This window comes from Saccostrea echinata, unplaced genomic scaffold, assembly GCF_033153115.1.
Source record: "Saccostrea echinata isolate AGI-Se365-2 ecotype Australia unplaced genomic scaffold, CSIRO_AGI_Sech_v1 ptg000054l, whole genome shotgun sequence".
NCBI lineage: Eukaryota > Metazoa > Mollusca > Bivalvia > Ostreida > Ostreidae > Saccostrea > Saccostrea echinata.
Genome location: NW_026889803.1, coordinates 6,481,984 through 6,502,696, shown reverse-complemented (window position 1 = coordinate 6,502,696; position 20,713 = coordinate 6,481,984). Strand labels below are relative to the sequence as shown.

The window sequence follows — 20,713 nt, the reverse complement described above, 5'->3', positions numbered from 1 at the left end:
TTATCTGTAGTTAATTTTAGTTGCTTCCAGGGATATATAACCAAAGGAGTCCGTGAACCATAGAGTGAAGTTGATTCCCATCAGAATTATAAGACATCCTGTAAGAGTAAATGATGACACGTTATCAATTTTTGCAAAAGGTTATTCGTTTTCCGTAAAGAAGGAAAGTGGTTTGGTAAAAGATGGCGAGACAGTAAGATTTCTCACCTTGTTTGGAACGATAAGATGCGATAAAATTGTAACTCCAAGGTAAGCAGCAGTAGAAATTAACAGAGCTACGTCATTTAAATTTACGGTTATCATTCTTGTTTGAATTGTTAACTCTAGCCTTTTAAAGATATAGAAGTTTATAGTTAATAAACAAAAATGTTAATAGTGTCTGCGCGCATGTGGTATTGTAATGAATATTTTTATGACTAAATTATTCCTGCTTGCTACCCAATAACTTGAAACTATCAAGAGTGTCAAGTTAATTAAAATGCTTAGAAGCACAGTTGATACAACCAATACATTTCTCCAGTAGTGTTCAGTATTCACAATTGATATTTCACGAATTGTTTTAATCGTCCGATCAATTCCTGGTTGTAAGGAAATTATAAAAGTGGTAGTCAGAATGGAAAATTCGAGAGCTATGGGTAATCGAAATAGATTCGCCACGTAGGCAAATTGTCTCACAGATGGTTCACATACAAAAGTGCAGTTGTAAAGTTCAAGTTTTTTTGTAAACTGTCTTGTCTTCAGAAATCTGACGCGCCATTGAAATTGCTCCGTCAATAATCTTGGAAAGCAAAACAGTGAAGGTCACACATTTTACAGATTTAAACCTGTTAAAAATATATCTCCCGGCATATGTCAAAAATCCCGTTAGGAAAACATCAAATGGGACTGAAGTAGAACATTCTATCAGAAGAATGGCAACAATCTTTGCAGGCAAATGTATGCCTTTCAAACAGTACATATGTAAAAGAGTGTGTATCATAGATGTTGCACATTTGAGAAAACAAAAAAGCCACAAAAAAGTCAACGTAATGTTCCTAACGGAGGATCGATTTACACTGAATATACAATCTCTCTTAGCAAATACAATACACACAACTGCACATATCATTGTCACGAGGCCCAGGAATCTTGCCATAATATTTATTCCAAGAATGATGTAGGAACTGAATACGGAGTTTTCAGGTAATTCTCCATAAGAGAAAATAGGAACAAAGAGTATTTCTTCAGTGATGGATGCAGCCAATGAAAATCCAATATTTTCACAGTTACAGGTTCTCCTACCTTGAATTCTTGCCATATTTTGTTTTAAGGGTAACCTGCAAATTAAATTTTAAAGAATAATCTTAGATCTTTCACTTGAAATTTAAAACAAAGTTACCAATTCAAATACTTGAGATTGTGGCTATGCTTGCCATTTTCTGGTAGTTGTTTGCCTGATACATATACTGTAAACGTGGATATTTTCACGGGATAAAATTATGCGATTTTCATGGAACAAAGTATTTGCGTAGTTTTGTTTTTGTTTTTTGTTTGTTTGTTTGTGGAAATTAAAGAATTTACAAAATGTGTTGGTTTGTTGCTTAGTATGATACCTATGTGTAACCCTTTGCACGGTGATTAAATTTTTGGGAGCTTTACTAATCGCAAAATTTGCCAGACTTTCCCCTAGGAAATTATTGACACTTCCACATTTACAGTAAACCAGTTCTTGAGAAGAAACCTATTTTAGCAAGCATTCAGATTATCATAATCAGAACAATGCAGCAACAGTGTATGCTGATGAAAATGCAGCACCTCAGATAGTTAAAAACCCATACATTCATATTTTAATCATTGTTTTCTCTATGAAAGAGACCGTTCACGGTAGCTTAGTCGGTAGAGCGCTCGCTCCGTGATCGGGAGGTCGTGAGTTCGAATCTCGGCCGCGACTGACCTAAGTCGATAAAAATGGTAAGCAACTGTTCCTTCGCCATGCGCACGGCACTTTGAAGTGAAAGTTGCGGGTCCTTCGGATGAGACCTTAAAAACCGAGGTCCTGTGTCACGGCAGGCGTTGGCACGATAAAGATCCTTCACTGCTCAATGGCCCTGAGTGCCGAGTAAAGGTCAAAATTTGAAGCCCTTCACCGGTATATGGTGACGTCTCTATATGAGTGAAAAATTCTCGAATGGGACGTAAAACAACATACAATCAATCAATCAATCTCTATGAAAGATTGTTACAAATATGTCATGGGTTAAGAAATTGATTGATTGATTGTTCTTTTACGCCGAGTCAGCAATATTTCAGCCATATTTCGGTGGGATTAGGAAATTGAAAACCCGATTAGGAAATTGAAAACGCGTCTTAATTTGTCTGAAAGGCCATTTTAAAAACAGCCAAATCATATATTAAAAGATTCTTACTAAATTTTTAGTGTTGTAGCAAAACAGTTTTGCATTTGATATGGTGCGTAGTGTAGATGTCTAATATGTAAGGTCCATTCCCAAGTATTTTTCGTTTTAATATGTATACAAAGTGTTATGCTCAAAATACTACTGCATTGTATGTGGCTTATATTGCTTAGATAGAAAATTTTATTGGGAATTCTCCGAATCAAAAGTACTTGCAATTCCGATATTGTGCAAATTTGCCACTGTTAATATTGTTTACCTTGCTTTGAAAAATCAAAAAGACTACTTACCACTTATTCGTATCTTAAGTGAGGAATTTTTAAACCAGGAAAATCTCCAGATCTATCACACTTTATGGTAGTATCTTCCTTCTTTGGAAGAAATTTCAAAAGGAAATATTGAAGATAAACTCAAAAACATACAATTTTCACTAAGGAAAAAATTGATAAAGATCAAATTATCATATCATTAATTTATACTTTGTTGTTTTATGATGAATTTGTACGTGCTTATTTTGAACTTCTTACCTTTTCAAGTGGTGATTTGAAAAAAAAAAAACATAATATAAAATCTTGAAAGAAGTAGAGGGATATGGTTTAAAAATTATTCTATTACATCGTATGAATGACAACCATCGAAGAATTGTTTTGCCTAGCATAGTTTCTTTGAATGTCAATAAATCACCTTAAATTGAATTATACAGACTGTAACAGTACCCAAGGCCAATTTGCAGTCCTGCGAAAAGGTGTAGAAAAGATGCACGGAATTTCGATCTAGTGTTTGTTGATTTTAGCCATTGCATATCATATTTATTCATAATACGCAAATTCTTTTGAAAAGAGGGGTGGTGTTATTTATAGCCTCCAAAATACTAAATTCCATGCGAAGAGGGGATAGTTACATATCCACCAGGCGAGAGAAGTTATATTGTCCATTATGTATAAGCAATTCCACTGTTTTCCGACCTATCCCTAACACTTTTTTTGCAATGATTAAGTTTGATTTTTCAATGTACAGTATTTAGCTTAATTTCATTCCCATACTTCTAAGTCGAATAAGTAAGTATAAAAGACAGATAACGGTGTTTTGACATTGAAGGTATCTGTTTTTGAAGAGTTTGAAGTATCAGATATATTTGAATTACGCTATCTCGAACACTAATATCTCGAATACTATGAATATGTTGAAGGGGTTTTGAAGTCCCGACCATTTATTCTTTAATTAACCCTCGATATCTCGATTAATCTTGGATATCTACAAATTTTATCCCATCGATTTCGAGATAACGAGGTTTGAGTACCCTGAGATGCAGCGTTAGAAAGTAAGAAACTCCACAGAGTCAATTAGGAAAGTTTCTAAATCACAAGGTGTTTTCAGTAGTCTTATTATGACAACACATCCATATAGAATGTACCCATTTTCTCTTTTCCTTCTTTTTACTTTTACATTGAATCATTTCAAAATCCTACTTATCAATACTTAATTTATAAGCTTTTCATTACACTTTTCATTATACAATTAATTACCCCTTATGAGTTCAACATGTGAAATAAGGACCCGAGACCTGGTCCACGAGGTGACCTGACCTGATCGAGGCCGCGTAGCGGCCGAGGTCAGGTCAGCGAGTGGGCCAGGCCGTGGGTCCTTATTTCACCAGGTTGAACTCATAAAGGGTAATCAATTGTTTTATTATACCGATATAAGTTAAGACAATTTTTGCAGGCTTAATTACGAAAATAATCAATTGTGTATTAGACCTACGAACTGTTATTATCAGTGTTCCATCGGGATCGGGATTCGCTAGTGAAGTTGTTTATTTTTCGCCTGCAAGTCTTGTAAGTTTTTGCACCGCCGATTTATTAAAACACTCTGTGATTGTCAGTAACATGTATTTTTATAAATTCACAAATACCATTCCCGAGTACAATGACAATCTGGTGCAGACTTTTACTGTAAAAAAGAGCCGAGTCTACATTCGTTGAATTTGACTTTGGAACGAAAGTGATAAATTTTATGACGCATCTAAAGGCCAATCGTATTCCGTATCATAAAAAAAGACTATGCATATTTTTAAAACGGCGTTTTTTTAATGGACAATCATTACTGTATGCATAGATTTTTAACTTGAATGGAATTTAGATTAACAGGTCATTTTAGCGGTCATTATTTATGATGACCGGGTCATTATACCCCACATGCAATGGTTCCTAGGTCATTATTGCTTTAAACAATACTTTTAGGAGTCATTATTGAGTAACAAGTTAATCAAATTTGAGTATTCTTAATAGAGGTATAATAATACACTTTATCATCATTAGCATTTAAAATGTAGAGTCACTTAATCTGCATCTATCTGGCCTGAAGATCTTCCCAGCAATACTAAAAATCTGTCCCACTGGTGCAGAAGTAACAGGTACATTGAGGTATATTTTTGCAAGTTTTGCAAGAATAGAAAATCTGTCTGCATTTTCCTTCCAGTATTGCAATGGATTTGTTCATCACATGGCCCAAGAAAGTACTGTGATACTTCCACACCATCACCAGAAATATGTCTCTTCCATAGATTTACTGACATATTTGACTATGTTCACAGTCTTTGTAATGACTGTTTTTAAATGTGGGCTAACTTCCTTCATTCCATCTTTGGCACCCAATTGTAGAATGTGTACAAAACATCTACCATGCTTGGGAATATCATCAATAGTATAGTCGAATTCCAAGGCTCCAAACTAGAATCTACATCCTTATCTTCACTATCTGACTCGCAGGTGTCTTCTTTCAAAGTTTTAACTTTGTCACTTGTAAATCTGCAGAGTAATCTGAAAGGCCTAAACCATATTTGTAGCATTGTCCGTTACAATGTTAGCTATCTTTTCTGCTATATTGTAGCAGGCTACTGCTTCTTCATATTCATGCCGTATGTCTTCGGAACAGTGTTGGTCTTTAAATAGCGTACGTGACATCATAATCGATTCCATGCACCAATCCAATATATAGTGACCTGTAATACCAATAAAACCCTTCATTTGTCTGTTTGACCAGAGGTTAATAGTCAAACAGGCATTCTCCACAGACTGTAACTTGTCCTTTATTTTAGTTTGGATCTTGGCTGATCATTCAAGGAAAAGTTTTGTGAAATGTTTGCGAGAAGGTAACTTGTATCTGGAATTCAATGATTTAACTAACACTTGGAATTCTGGATTTTCAGCAATTGAAAGTGGTGTCAAACTTCCTGCTGTGAATGAAATCAAAGCTTCGGTAATCTGCTACTGGTTTGGATCATTTTGAAGAAGTTTGGGTGTATGTTTCCATAGGCATTTAAGATTTTTCATCTGATAATCTTTTTGTCTCATGTAAATATCTTTGTGTTTCCTCTGAAAAGAAGATGCAATGAATTATTCATCAAATATGACATAAGTCACAGAAATTTGAAACTAACTTGATAAAGACATACTTGTATATCTAGCAAATTATTTCAGAAAGTTAAACTTACCTTCATATTACATAAATTTTACTATAGGACCAAATTTTGAGAAGGAAACTAGAATACAAAAATTCATTTTTTTTTTTTTTTTTTTTTTTTTTTTTTTTTTTTTGCAACTCGTGAAGAAGAGATTTCCCCATATATTACAAATTAATTTAAAATACAAGTTGTGTGTGTGTGTGTGTGTTTTGTTTGTTTTTTTTTGTTAGGTCATCTGAGTCACTCAGGTGACCTATTGCTATCCGTTTTTGTCTGTCGTCGTGCGCCGTGCGATGTGCGTTAACATTTGAATATTTTTAGCTTCTTCTCTGAAACTACTCAACCAATTTCAACCAAATTTGGTATATAGCATCTATAGGTGAAGGGAAACAAAAATTGTGAATTTCATGGTCCCTGCCCCCCTGGGGCCTGAGGGGTGGGGCTAAAAGCACCAAAATAAATGCAATTTTTAAAAATGCATTAATTCTTTGAAAATCTTCTTCTCTGCTCTTGGATTTTAAATAAACTAACTTAGTGCATAGTTATGACAAGCATGGTTGCCTCTTCCAAAATTGTGAATTTCATGGTCCCTGGGTCAGAGGTTCTAGTGTTAGGGCGGGGCTCTATTGATTATATAGGGAAAATGCATAAATTCTTTCAAAATTTTCTTCTCTGCTCCTGCATATTTTTCAAACAAAGGAAGTGCACGGTTATGATAAGGAAGAAAGCCTCTTCCAAAATTGTGAAATTCATGGCCCCAGGGTCAGGGTCCTGGTGAAAGGGGGGGGGGGGGGCTCTATTGATTATATAGTGAAAATGCATAATTTCTTTCAAAATATTTTTTTTACTACCGGTTATGAAGCAAAGAAACATGTGTGTAGTTATGATGAACAAGGGTGCTTATTCCAGAATTGTGAGCTTATGGCCAATGGGTCAGATGTTCTTGTGTAAGGATGGGGCTTTATTTATTTAATAATATAGTGAAAATGCATTTCTTTGAAAATCTTCTATGCTTCTTGGCATTTTCGAGGCAAACGGAGAAAAGTTTTAATATGCAAGGGTATTTTTACCAGAATTTTGAACACCTGGACCATTTAATCAAGTGTTCTGGTCCTGGCCAGTGCTCTATTAACTTGTATTCTGCTGAGCAAAGTTATTCCCCTTTGCCATTCACCTTTGATAATAAATCACTGTAAATAATGTATTTGAATGCTTAATAGAATAAGAGAATTTTGCAAGAATATTTATTGTATAATACAAAACGTACTTTTATAGTTTTAATGATCAGGTAGACTTGGAAATAATAGATGAATAAAATTGAGACAAAAATAACTTATCCTTTTTAATTGTTCTTCAAAGGCCAAGAGAGGCCAATGTGAGAAGGAATAATATGGGGTTAAAAATAGACAGTTTGTTAATAGTCTGCATGGTAATAGTAATAAATGGGGGACAGATAGATACAAGACCAATTATTTTGATGATGCAAATCATACTATTTTTCTTGCTTTTGGGCAACAAAGCTTCATTAATCAGTTTATGGATCCTCTAAATTGTTGTATTGTACTCAGGTGACCGTTAAGCCCTTGGTTTTTTTTTTTTTTTTTTTTTGCCCCGGGTACAACGACTTGTACAACTCTTGTACAAACTTAGCTCTCTGTATTCTGTACATGTAGACTTAAAATAGTTTTACTATTTCTGAATTAAGTTCTACAAAAGAAGATAATAAAGTATCTTCACGATATCTTCTTTGTATGCTGGGAAAAAGATCATAATTTTTTTTTTATTCAAGGGTAAATTGTCTTAATTACAGAATAAAATTAAAGCAAAAATGAATTTTTATTTTGAAAGTTTACAAACAGTTAAAATACGAAAGGTTATTTCAGGAGTTTTGCTTAAGCATTCATTTCGGGGGAAATGTGCTAAACCCTATCTAGATATGGAATTGATAATTAACATGATTCGATTAAGGAAATATTCGTATTATTATAAAGTGCATACCTTTTACATCGACAATTAAGTCTGTATTTCCGTAGCTACATGTATTTATGGAGGTATACACATTGCTAATATAAAGTCCCTGCTTCCCTCCTCTCATGTATTTATGTTAAAGAAAGGGGCGTATAAGGCAAGGACAATCCTCCGCTCTGAGACAATATATTTGTTAATTTTCAAAATTCACGGGAAAAAATATAGATTTTTCTAAAATTTTGTTGTCAATAATGAATGGCTTATTGATTGATAATTGTTTTTTTTTTTTTTTTTTAGAATTGAGAGTTAAGCGTATTAGTGGAAAATGGGTTTATTGGAGCCATAAAAAATGACTTTTGAATACCGGGTATAAATAGTCCAAGTTTGAATTCTACATTAATCTTTAAATGACGAAAAAGTAAATGTAATATCTCTTTTGTGTTTCCAAAATATGGAGTCTGAGCCCATTCTATATGAAAATTGAACATTTCTGATTTAAAAAAAAAAACATGTTTCAACAAATCCGCTTATTTAAAGCACACTGACAAACAGAGAAGACTTCAAAGCGGTAAAACACGTTCAGTCTGACGCATAACAGTGAGCTTTGGAGAGAGTTCGAATCATGTGTAAACCTCTTTCTTTTCACATACCTTTAAAGCAGAAGTGAAAAGTGAATTGTTTATCAATAAGTTTTTCAAAAAAGTAAAATAAAAACATAAAGGAGGTAAATATTGCCTTGAAATTATAAAAATATCTTTCCTTCAACCAAAAGGACATTTAATAGTGAATTTGTTTTATTATATGAATTTGACACTTTCTCGTTTAAACTATTTTTTGTAAACAAATGAGATGAAGGAATTGTCTTTTACGATTGTTTTTAGAACTGGTATATTTATAACAGATAATAAAAGAGGTGGGATCAGACGTCTGATAGGAGTAAGTTTTTCCCTGTCCTCAGGTCACTCCCTCCGAGAGCCCTCTGTATTAACCAGGTAAATGGAGTAATTCGAAGGCAAAATTAGCATAAAAAACCATAGTTTATCAGTTGGTATGACAAATGTCAAAGTAGAACAAATCGATAGGTTATTATTATTATTTTTTTGCAAACAAAGTCGTTTCAAGAGCTTGCAAAATGCAGAGATTTAACGAGGTTGTAAAATATTCTGTGACATCAACTTATTTGGCAGAATCCTGCCTCGGTTTAAAAATAATTGATTCACAGAGCATGTTCTTGCATATCGAATTAGTGGGAGACATGAACATCATATGAAGTGCTTGTGTGGTAAGTCATAAACAAGGTAGATAAAAAAAATTGAAGTCATTCGATTTGCCATTCCATATAGTTGCTAGTTTCTCATTTTATAGTCAGGAAAACATTTCAATGGGAAGCCTATGTGGCAGTTTCTGTGATGCAACAAAATGAAAGTCTGATTAATGTCAGATTAATGTTTATATTTATTTACTGTGTGAATATTCATGCTCAAAATTTAAGTACATAATATTTCAGGCTGTCAAATGTTTCATTATATTTATTCAATTGACATTCATTTAAGGACAGCTGACACAAACAATTTTTTTCTTTGGAGGGGATTTAATATCATGTCACAGGTGAATTTTGTGAGGAAAAGCAAAATGGTAAAAATCACCTGATTTTATTGAAGTATCAACTAATATTTTCCAAGTGTCATTTCTTTTATGCAAATACAACAAGTTCACTCTGTGCTCCTTTAAAAACTTTTTTTTTTGAAGGAAAAAAGAGGGTAAATGAATGAAGATTAAACAATTTTACCATGAGGACTCTAGTTGTGTACTTTTTGGGGGAAATATGGAAGGTATTTCATTCTCCAAGTCTAAGGAGAAAAAAATCAAAGAATTATGCACTTTTCTAAAACTATGACATGATATTAAGTCTGCTCCAAAGAAAAAAATTGTTTGTTTCATCTGTTCTTAAGTAAAAAACAAATAAGATTACGCTCTTTTGATACACTTTCTGGTTCTAATTATACGCTATTTTTATTGGCGGGTAAATGAAAATTGCGTAATTTATAATAAAATTGAATCATTCCCATGGCTGATTGAAATCTATAAAATGATTGAAACGGATACAATACAAAAAACAACATTCTTGCAAAATTACTTGGTATGTCAGCTTCTATAAAAGAAAGATAAAAGAAAGAATCCTTTACCCAATATAATAAATTGTAGACAACAAGAATTATGACGATAATTCTGATCTTATTCAATATTTTAGGACTTGCACTGCGAATTTCAACGAATCTTAAAAATGATATAAATATTGTCTGATAAAGTATATATATATTATTAAACCAAGTGTGGAAAGTTTTAAGGAAAGGATCTTCGTCATTTTGAAGAAGAAAATTAACTACTCCAGAGGCAATTACAGCAGCGGAGCACAAAATCAACGAAAGATCATTGAAATTTAAATAAATTAATCGGATGTCAATCTCAATACTCTTGTATAAAATGTAGAATGCAATAGTTATTAAAATAAATATTATAACCTTTGCACAAACAACACTTGTGACCCATGAATAAACTACTGAGATCAGAAATTCCCTATGAAATGGAAAGATCACAATATAAAAAATAAACGGAGCATTTACGCTGAAAACCAGAGCAATAGTGTAAAGTTTTTGTTTCGCAGAGAACGATAACTTTTTCTGCATTTCTGTTGCTTTTTCATATGTTTGACATAGCGACATACTCAAACAACTAACGTCCCTCACTTTATGAACAAAAGGTATGCCGATCATTATAGTTGTAGCAAGAATGCTGAATTCCATGGCGGAAGGTAAAAGTAACATATCCGTGTGTTGAAAAATGGATTCATAATTCTTGTCCTTCATAATCGTGCAATTCCAAAGTTCACTTATATATGTTATGTTCGAATCTGTCAAAAGAGAAATGCTGAGCACACTTGCTTCCAGCCAGTTTATCATATTAGTCACAACAAGCAGTGTCATAACATATTTCAGCTTTCGGGTTTCCAAGAAAATATACCGATTACACCAAGATATGAAAAGTAATTGCATAACAGTAAAAAGCAAAGAAACAGTTTTATTCAGGTTTGTTGATAACTGTGCGACTTCACTGGCACAGTGCTGGTAAACATTATTGTCTATCAGGCGAAGAATGCATAATATTACACCAAGAACCCAAAAAACAAACACTCTGGTGTTAGCAACCACGGATTTGTATTCTTTGGTAATCCATTCTCTCTTACTTCTACAAATAGCAAGCATTGCGTAAAGAATTGTGAGTGATCCTACCAACTGTATTGAAGAGGAAATTGTATTCACAATGGAGTCAACACTGCCTCTTTCTAGTTGAGATGAAATGATGGGCATAAAAAGTCCGCCTAAAAGTCCTGATCCCAAAAGAGTATGTTCATAATTCCATGCACTACGTCTAGAATTCTGCATCATCGGATATCTGTTATAAACCGAATAACTTAGGTTGTTGATTATGACGAAAAACTTGCACACTGTCTCATTTAATCAGGAATACGATGGTATCAGTTCTTTAACCGTTTATTTAATAATGTCGATGTTAAAAACTTTTTTGATATTTTTCCCCTGGATACAATGAAAGGAAATAGATACTGTTAACCATCTCGATGTTCGTTCTATAAATATTATCAAATTATAAGAGATATCCCCATAAATTTTTAAACAATTTGAGATTAGTTCCGTATAATTTTCCTTTTGAATAATTAATGACAAATATGATTTTTTTTTCCTTAAGAGTTTTAGGAAATAAAATAATGAAAGCTATTTTTTGCACAGAAGCAGTTGGGAAGTTCATTAACTTGACTCAAGTAGACAATAAGCTTTCACTTTTAAAAAAAACATGAATAAAGTGAAAACATTTTACCTTCCTTGGAAATATCACGTAATGCCAGTTCTGCAAAAAGGGGTAGAAAAGATATATGCACGGAATTTAGATCTAGTTTTCGTTGATTTTAGAGATTTCATATCATAATATATTCATAATATACACATTCTTTTGGAATGGAAAAGTGATGTTAAATATAGCAATCAAATACTTAATGCCATAAAAACAGGGGATGGCTACATATATACACTAGGTGAGACAAGTTACTTTCCATGATGTATAAGCAATTCCACTGTTTTTCTGCCCTACCACTAAAATTTTTTTTACAGTAATAAAGATGGATTTTTCAATGTACAGTATTTAGCTTCATTTCATTCCCATACTTCTGAGGCGTATAAAAGTACACTACTTACATGACTTACATAAGTATCAAAGACAGATAACTGTGTTTTGACATTGAAAATATCTGATTTTGAAGAGTTTGAAGTGTCAGATACAGTTGAACTGCTCTATCTCAAACACTTATATCTCGAATACCATGAATATGTGTAAAAGGAATTTTGGCAGTCCCACTTCTTCTTCTTTTAAGTATTTAACCCTCGATATCTCGATTTCTCGAATATCTCGAAGATTTATCTCGGTCCCATCGAATTTGATATATCGAGTTTTGAGTACCTTGAGATTGGGCGTCAGAAAGTAAGAAAGGCCACACAGTCAATTAGGAAAGTTTCTGAATCTCAAAGTAACTTCAGTAGTCTTATCTGACAACACATACATATACAATGTACCTATCTTCTCATTTTCTTCGTTTTACTTTCCAAAATCCTAACGTCGCGCTATGTTTTGTTTTTGCTAACAAACAGCTTTTTCCCAGTGTCTTTATTTGTTTAATGGCATCATCTACTGTTGCATAGGAAACAGAACACAAGTCATCAGGGATGAAATCATTTATAGAGGCTCCATCTGGATAGGACAAGTGATGAATTAGCCGAAATTCGTTTATTTCTTTTTTAGGGACAATTCCAATAGGGGAACACTGAAGATTTGTGAAAGGGGGTGAACTGAAGGGTCCAGCAATCCTACCAAGGGCACTTTCTTTCTCTAATTTACTTGAAACTATATTTTCATGTTGCTGAACCGAAAGTAAATTCTTACAAAAACGTTGTTGCCTTGGATCCTCATATTGTATCTTGAAGCCTTCCTGAAACCCCTTGCTTAGATATATTTTCAAATTGTCATCATACCCTTCAAGAAATTGTCTTAACATGGATACCTTAACTGGTGTTACTACATTTTTATTTGTTTGTGCTTGGGGGGATTGATGGCTGTTTAGCTTGGGGTGCAGTACTGGTGCCTTTTGCAGTTGATTTGTCTCCCCATGTGCAGTATAAGACTGAGTGTGTTTTTCTACACTGAAAGCAGATGTGTTTATATTGACATTGTTGGTTAGAGCATCTTCCACTTTTGTGGTATGCATAGCAGAATCCTGGGGGGTTTTACTTTTGTATGAAACCCTTTGCTGGCCATGTTTCCCACGAAAATTGAATTTGGTTTGGGGTTGACGAAAAGTGGTGGCCATTACCCAATACTCATAATGAAGTTGCCCCCAAGGAATTGACCTCACTTCAATGTCCTTCCTCACCTGCTTATCATATGTAAGCCATGTCGAACCCGAACTTCTACTAGCCAACTCTCGAACAATCTCCCCATGTTTGATAACAGCTGGAATTTGCTTTGGGTATTTTTCAGAATATACTGCCAAAAATTTTAGAAATGCTGTTGTCCACTGCTCAATTGTTTTGATAGACTTTTTTGGTTTTGATGCAACAAATTTATATTCAGAGTTTCCAGCGCTTTGTAGTCGCAATGATTTATCCGAAGTGAGATCATCCCTTGGAAGCAACTTGACAAAATCAACATATTTATTCTGCCAAATTTTGTTTTTCAATTTTAAATCTATTTGTGAAGTTGTAGGATCTGATAATAATTCACAGTCATCTGACTCGCTCTCGGATGAAGAAGAACTATCTGAATCGGAATCATCTGACGATTCATCACTATCATCAAAATCATTACCTGAAGAGCTTGGCGTTCTCGGTTTTTTATGTTTGGAACTTTTTTGACCTTTGCTCCTTTTAGTACCCCTTTTCTCCTCTTTGGAAAGGGCCTGTAGCACCTGCTCGGTCACTGCTGCTACCAATTGCGGCTGTATAGGTGGGACCTGAAGCTGCACTGCATTCTGGGAGCTACCATCTACTTCCTCATTCATCACTACCCTTTGTGTAGCTGATCCAGCTGCGGCAGGAGGAACAGTCCTATTTCTTCGCCGACCTCTCCCACCCTGATTCATCTAAAATTATTTAATAAAATGAGAGTTCAAGAACATTAATATAGTTCATAAATGGGATTTCCTTTAAGAAAACCCAAACTAAGTAGTATCATGTGCAGAATTACACAGATATATAATAACCTTGACCATAGGTATAAAAAGAGTTAACAAACTCCTAAACCAAGTGGTCATTAAAAGTATCTGCATAAACCTTTGATAGCTATACAAATTGACCACTATCATATAGGAGTATAAATGAAGAACAAATACCTAAAACCAAATGGGTCATTCCAACAGAATTTGCACATGTAAACATCAATGTAAAATAACCCCAACCATATAGGGGTATTCATGGAAAACCCAAAGGGACCAAATAAATAGGTGTTTGCACAGAATATAAAATATCCCCAACCATATAGGGGTATTAATCCAAAAAAACAAACACCTTACCCAGTGAGTTATTCCATATTATAAGTATGTGCATAACAATGAAAAACACTGATGCAAATTAACCCCAACCATATAGGGGTATAGATGGAAGACCCAATGGAAAATAAACAAATAGGTATTTGCATACACAATAAAATAAACCCCAACCATATAGGGGTATAAAGACCTGAACCTAAAAGTTCAAAGGTCAAATAATAATAATAATGTGTATTAATAAAATAAACCCCAACCATATAGGGGTATAAAGACCTGAACCTAAAAGTTCAAAGGTCAAATAATGTGTATGAATAAAATAAACCCCAACCATATAGGGGTACATAGACCTGAACCTAAAAGTTCAAAGGTCAAATAATAATGTGTATTATTGGCAACTAGTGTTACCCCGTCCTATATAGAGGTAATACACTAACAAGTATCTGCCATACACACTAAATTATTCATCATATTTATAAACAATTCAGTTTATTATATAAAGTATGCATTATTAATAAACCCCACTTTATAGGGGGTATAGCATACAATCTGAAAAATTAACTTTACCCACCATTGTGCAGAGATTTTAGAGCAGAAACAACAACAGCTTTAATGTTATTGTAATATTTGATGTTTCCTTGCTTATTTAAATGGACACCATCATCAAGGTATACACCGGACTTAGTAGAGGGGTTCCAAAATCCTGAGAGACGGAAGAATTCAGCACCATCAACTTGCTTTGTGTAATCTGATATCCTCCTATTCAGTTCATCCACCCTGCTGTTGAACCAAGGCAAATTGACCTCGTAGCGTGTGCGCCTTAGGGGAGCAATTCTGTGCAATGTTTGTAAAATTACCACGGATTTTACTGATTCTCCATACCGTAGGTCCACAATAAATTCAACTAAATGTCTAAAAATAATGTCAACAGTTTTCTCAGGTTTGCACAAGTCATTAGAAGCGGCATGAATAATGACAACATCCGGGCTGTATTCCCTTACGTAAGCGAGTCCAAGAGCGCGAATCCTCTCTAGAGAAGCGCCACCATGTCCACTGTAACAAATCTGAACCTCATCCCTATTCAAATTCAAGTTTTCGTTCACCCGGCTGTCCAAATTGTTTAAAACAAAATGTTCAAATCTCCGCACAAAGGAATGACCAATAATAAGAACTTGTTTGGTCATAACAAATTTGTTGATGTTAGAAGGGAGGTAACGAGAACAGCCATTGGTCAGTCAGTTTATAATCTTTGTCTAAAATGGTAATATTCACATCTTACTCACTATACTCGATCTTATCAATACATCCACACTGAATATACGTTGAAATAACCAAATCAATCGTTATAACACAACGAAAATACGTTAAGTCCAAACAAATATCCTCAAAATCTTCTCCCTTCTAAAATTACAGTAAGCAAAGATCACGTGATCAGAAGTAATGGATTCTGTAAGATGAGAATCTAAACTGCAGGAATGACAAAATCCGGAAAATACAAAATTAATATTTTATGATAGAGATGGTATAAATTACTTTATGCTTCACATAAATACAATTATGAAAATAAAGCACATGATTGTGAATATTTTCAAAATCCATGGATACTACGAGGGTTGTCCGTTAAAATATTGTGCACAAGTTGTCTAGAGTGAAAATAAACATCACTGCGTTCTAAAAATTTTACTACTCTTTATTACCTTTTTGTATCAATATACATAGCAAATTTCAAATAGATATATGCATAAATAAACAAATTATGAGATTTTATGTTATGTATGGTATCGCCTCACGGCGCGCGGATGATAATGTCAAAGTGTTTAAAGCAGCGTCAAGTTTCCTCTTTGCTAAAAAAAAAAAACGTTGCCCTAGGTAAATTCGGGAATTTCATTGATGCACATACTTGAATTTCCCTGACATTTTAATATTTTTTTGATCACTGTAGTCATTTAAATTTTCTTAGGGCGTCATTGCAATATCTAAATCAAACTGAATTGCTCCCCGGTGCGCCGTAACGTCATCAAACGAAGCCATTTTTCATGTGTTGTTTACCACTTTCCCATTTCAAATGCTCGGGAAACTGCCAAAAATTAAGCAAATGCCTTGAAATTTTCCAACAGACGACATAATTGATAGTATATTAAAAATAGGATAATTTTACCCCAATCTTTTTAATACTTTTATTTCGAAATAATACTTGTGTATTCTCTAATGAAACCCTGGGTTTTGATCGTGCGCCTTCGGACCGTACCCTGTGCACATTCAAACATAATAAAATCTTTAATTTTGTCTATAATTTATGAAAAAAAAAATTAACGAGGTTCGCTCCTGAGCTTTTCAGCAGATTCTTATCTTAGCCTATATTTAAAAAATCTGCATAATGTTTTAGTTCTTACAATAAATTTGGATTCTACATTGCCAATTTAACTATATTCAGTTAAAACTCCATGATTAAATTCCATACCAAAAGCATTAAGTGAGGAACTATATTTTGTGGCGGAAGGTTTTTTTTTTTAAAGAAAATGATCATTTTTTTCTCTTTCGAAGTATTTAAAGTATGTTAAGTTTGGATTCCTATTTTTACATGCAGTCTGCACACATAGTTATTTTGTGCTGTGAACTTTTTTATACTGGTCCTAAATTATCTATTAAATAAACTGTCATGAATTCTATCACCATATTAGATAAATATAGCAAATATATTGTGGAAATTAAGAAAATAATAGCCCTAATTTAGGCTTAAAATTAGCATTATTTTAGTAATATCTAAAAATTAACACCACAGACCCCCACTTTTAGTTTTCTTTTCTGAATATATACGATACTTTTAACCATTCTTCTTAAATTCAGTAAAATGTCAATACTTTCAAATGATTTTTTTGCTTGTTAAATTTTAATGCCAGAAAAATGAAAATGTATGAATGCAAAAAAGGTCAAATAATTGAACATGCGGAGTAATTCGAAAATTTCTTCGTTGTTACAAGTTTTAATGTGTCTATTTAAGATGAAATAAGACTGTGTTTGTTCACCATAATTTATTTGAACAAAAAATATTGAAGGAAAAACTTTAAAAATTGATTTATGTGTAAGAGGTATTTACAGTGCAGAAAGGTCAAACTAAATGCTCTGTAGCGCCAAAAGAAGCGCATTGACCCCCATTTTTTGTTTTGATTTTTAATAAAGCTATGTGTATAAATTCTAAAAATATACTTGATAAAAAATTCTCATTACTTTTGATGGCAGGATCCAACCTCCTTAAGATGCACTTAAATATGATGAATAAAGATTTGCGGAAAATTTCAGCTTAGTGCGCCTATTATTTTTCGATAAAAACGCTTTGTCCATGATTTTACCGGACAACCCTCGTATATTCAAAAACACAACTACAAAGATTGATTGATTGATTGTATGTTGTTTTACGTCTCGATCATTCGAGAATTTTTCACTCATATAGAGACGTCACCTTATACCGGTGAAGGGCTTCAAATTTTGACCTTTACTCGGCACTCAGGGCCATTGAGCAGTGAGGGATCTTTATCGTGCCAACGCCTGCCGTGACACGGGGCCTCGGTTTTTAAGGTCTCATCCGAAGGACCCGCAACATTCACTTCAAAGTGCCGAGCGCATGGCGAAGGAACAGTTGCTACTCATTTTTTATCGACTTAGGTCAGTCGCGGCCGAGATTCGAACTCACGACCTCCCGATCACGGAGCGAGCGCTCTACCGACTGAGCTATCGTGAACGGTCAACTACAAAGAATATGTTAGACAGTCATATTTTAAAAAGAAATGGAAATGAAATTGCGAAATTTTTAGAATTTTTTTTTAAATTTTATCCAATCCTGATCGAAATTAAACTGATCCCAACCAGAATTTTATAATAATTGGAAGTAGATAATATTTTCACAATAATACAACTTTGTTTAGGTGTAATACGGATTAAAAGTAATTGAACTTGACATTCAAATAGATTACTGAGTGGTATATACATAAAAAAGGCAATAAATCATTATTTTATTCATTTAGTTTTAATTTTTTTTCGGGGTCAGTTTAATTTTGAACGGGATTAGTCTAAATATCAAAATAATTATTTTCCCTAAGAATTTCGCAATTTCATTTCAATTTTCTTTTTAAAATATGATTGGCTAACATGTTTTCCCTAGTTGTGACTAGTTTTATGAATATTTTATCCATAGGTTTAAAAAAAAAATATTGTGTTTTATTTTCATAAATAAATTTTTATATCAAACATTAAAAATATCTATCCAAAATTCCTTTTTCCGTTAATTTCTATGGTGAAAAATTTTCTCAAATTAAAGACTTATATCTCTTTGTTTTCCCAAATAGGTTGTGTTTTATGAAAATTTACATCAATTTCAATATCAATATGAAAATTTATTCAGATATGTGTGGCAGTTGGCATTAAGCAGTGAGCAGTTGGCAGTAAGCAGTGAGCAGTTGGCAGTAAGCAGTTGGCTGTTGTTATGGAATTCCATACCATCCAGCCTTTCTCTCCATATTTTATTAGACATTAATATCATGCATTTATTAACAACAAATCTTAAACCATTAAGCATCTTCTTTGCAAATAAAACATTTTTTTTATTTTCTTTGAAAAAATGCAAAAACAAATCGTATATGATAAAAGCTTATATCTGTCTTTCAATGCTGAAACCATAGTTTAAAGGGGATGTATTTAAGATCTATTAAATAAAATTCTGGTGTAGGATTCCACCTTAACTAAAGTAAATTCATAAATTGTTTTTTACCTGTTATAAAATTATAATTTAAACAATGAGTGAGTAGAAGAATAGCTATATATGCTACATGTACGTTATAACTTTTTTTTTCTATCTCGTAAATGTGCTCTGGAATTTGAAAAAAATGTCCGTAAATAGAAATGTTCATGTGAAATGAATACATTTTATAGAGTATGAATTTTAAAATAAGTTTCATAAAAAACATTACAAATGTTTATCACAAGCACATTGTAACTTTTGAACACTGAAAGAAAATGTGTTACCATGTTGTTGCCGTAATTTTCTAGACGACTTACATGTGATCCCATTATCAGCAACATTTATAGCCCCTCATTTATCTGCATGGTTTGTAATAAATGACTTGGTTATATGTCTTACTAATTGACTAATTCATTTGATCAGCTTTGATGACATTTTTGGTATTTATGCTTATTATTATTTAATTAGTATAATGGTGTAGACAATATCATATCTGTTTCTCGTGTTACTACTTCTATAAGTAATAAAGAGTCATAATTTTTACAATGGGACCAAATTGTGAGAAGGAAGAATTCAAAAATGTGGAAGATTGTTTGGTGAATATGTTTTGTTTCCTTATTTGTTGTTTAACGTCCCTCTAGAGATTTTTTCACTCATATGGAGACGCCACCACTTGCCGGTGGAGGGCTGCAAATTTATACCTTTACTCGCTACTCAGGGCCATTAAGCAGTGACGGATCTTTTTGCGTGCCAGCACCTACTGCGACAAGGGACCTCGGTTTATACGGTCTCATCCGAAGGACCGGTCACCACGTCCCATAGTGGATTCGAACCAGCGACGTAAGGATCAGCTCCTTACTCCATGACTCTAGAGCAGACGCTCTAACCACTGCGCCAAGCAGGCGACTATGGTAAGAAGAGATTTGGTAGTAAAGCTTTTCCCCATATATTCCAAATTAACTTAAAATACAAGTTGTGGTTTCTTCTTTGGCCCCGGGCACAACGCTCTGTACAAACATACATGTAACTTTCAGTGAACTCTACATGTAGCCTGCAAATAATTTTTCTGTTTCTGGATTAACCCCTACAAAAGAAGAAAATAAAGTATCTTCATGATATATTTATTTTTTTAAATTTTAAAAAGATACGGTAATTTTATGTTCAAGGGTAAATTGTCTTAATTACAGAATAAAATAAAAACAGTAATGAATTTTGATTTTGAAAGTTTAGAAACTGTTAAAAGGCGTAAGGTTATTTAGGGAGGTTTGATTGAGCATTCATATCGGGGAGATGAGCAAAGCCCTATGTAGATATGAATTCGATAATTGGTATGATAGAATTAAGGAAATATTCATACGATATTAGGTACTTTTACATCGACAATTAAGTCTGTGTATTTCCCGTAACTCTTTATGGAAGAACACACATTGCTAATTTAAAGTTCCTGCTTCCCTCGTCTAATATATTAATGTCAAATAACTGAGATATTTTCAATAAAAATTAGCTATCCAATTCAAATTTGACTCTCCCTTGATAAAATGTGTTTA

General features: G+C 33.4%; 1 protein-coding gene across 1 annotated transcript; it reads right to left on the bottom strand.

Moving 5' to 3' along the window:
• Positions 1–1,018: 1,018 nt before the first annotated feature.
• Positions 1,019–15,834, bottom strand: LOC133205383 (uncharacterized). The gene is made up of 3 exons (XM_061341186.1): positions 15,003–15,834; positions 13,756–14,029; positions 1,019–1,316 (listed from the first exon to the last, which is right to left on the bottom strand). The coding sequence occupies exons 1-3, from the start codon at positions 15,003–15,005 to the stop codon at positions 1,306–1,308; spliced, it is 288 nt and encodes a 95-aa protein (XP_061197170.1). The 5' UTR covers positions 15,006–15,834; the 3' UTR covers positions 1,019–1,305.
• Positions 15,835–20,713: the final 4,879 nt, after the last annotated feature.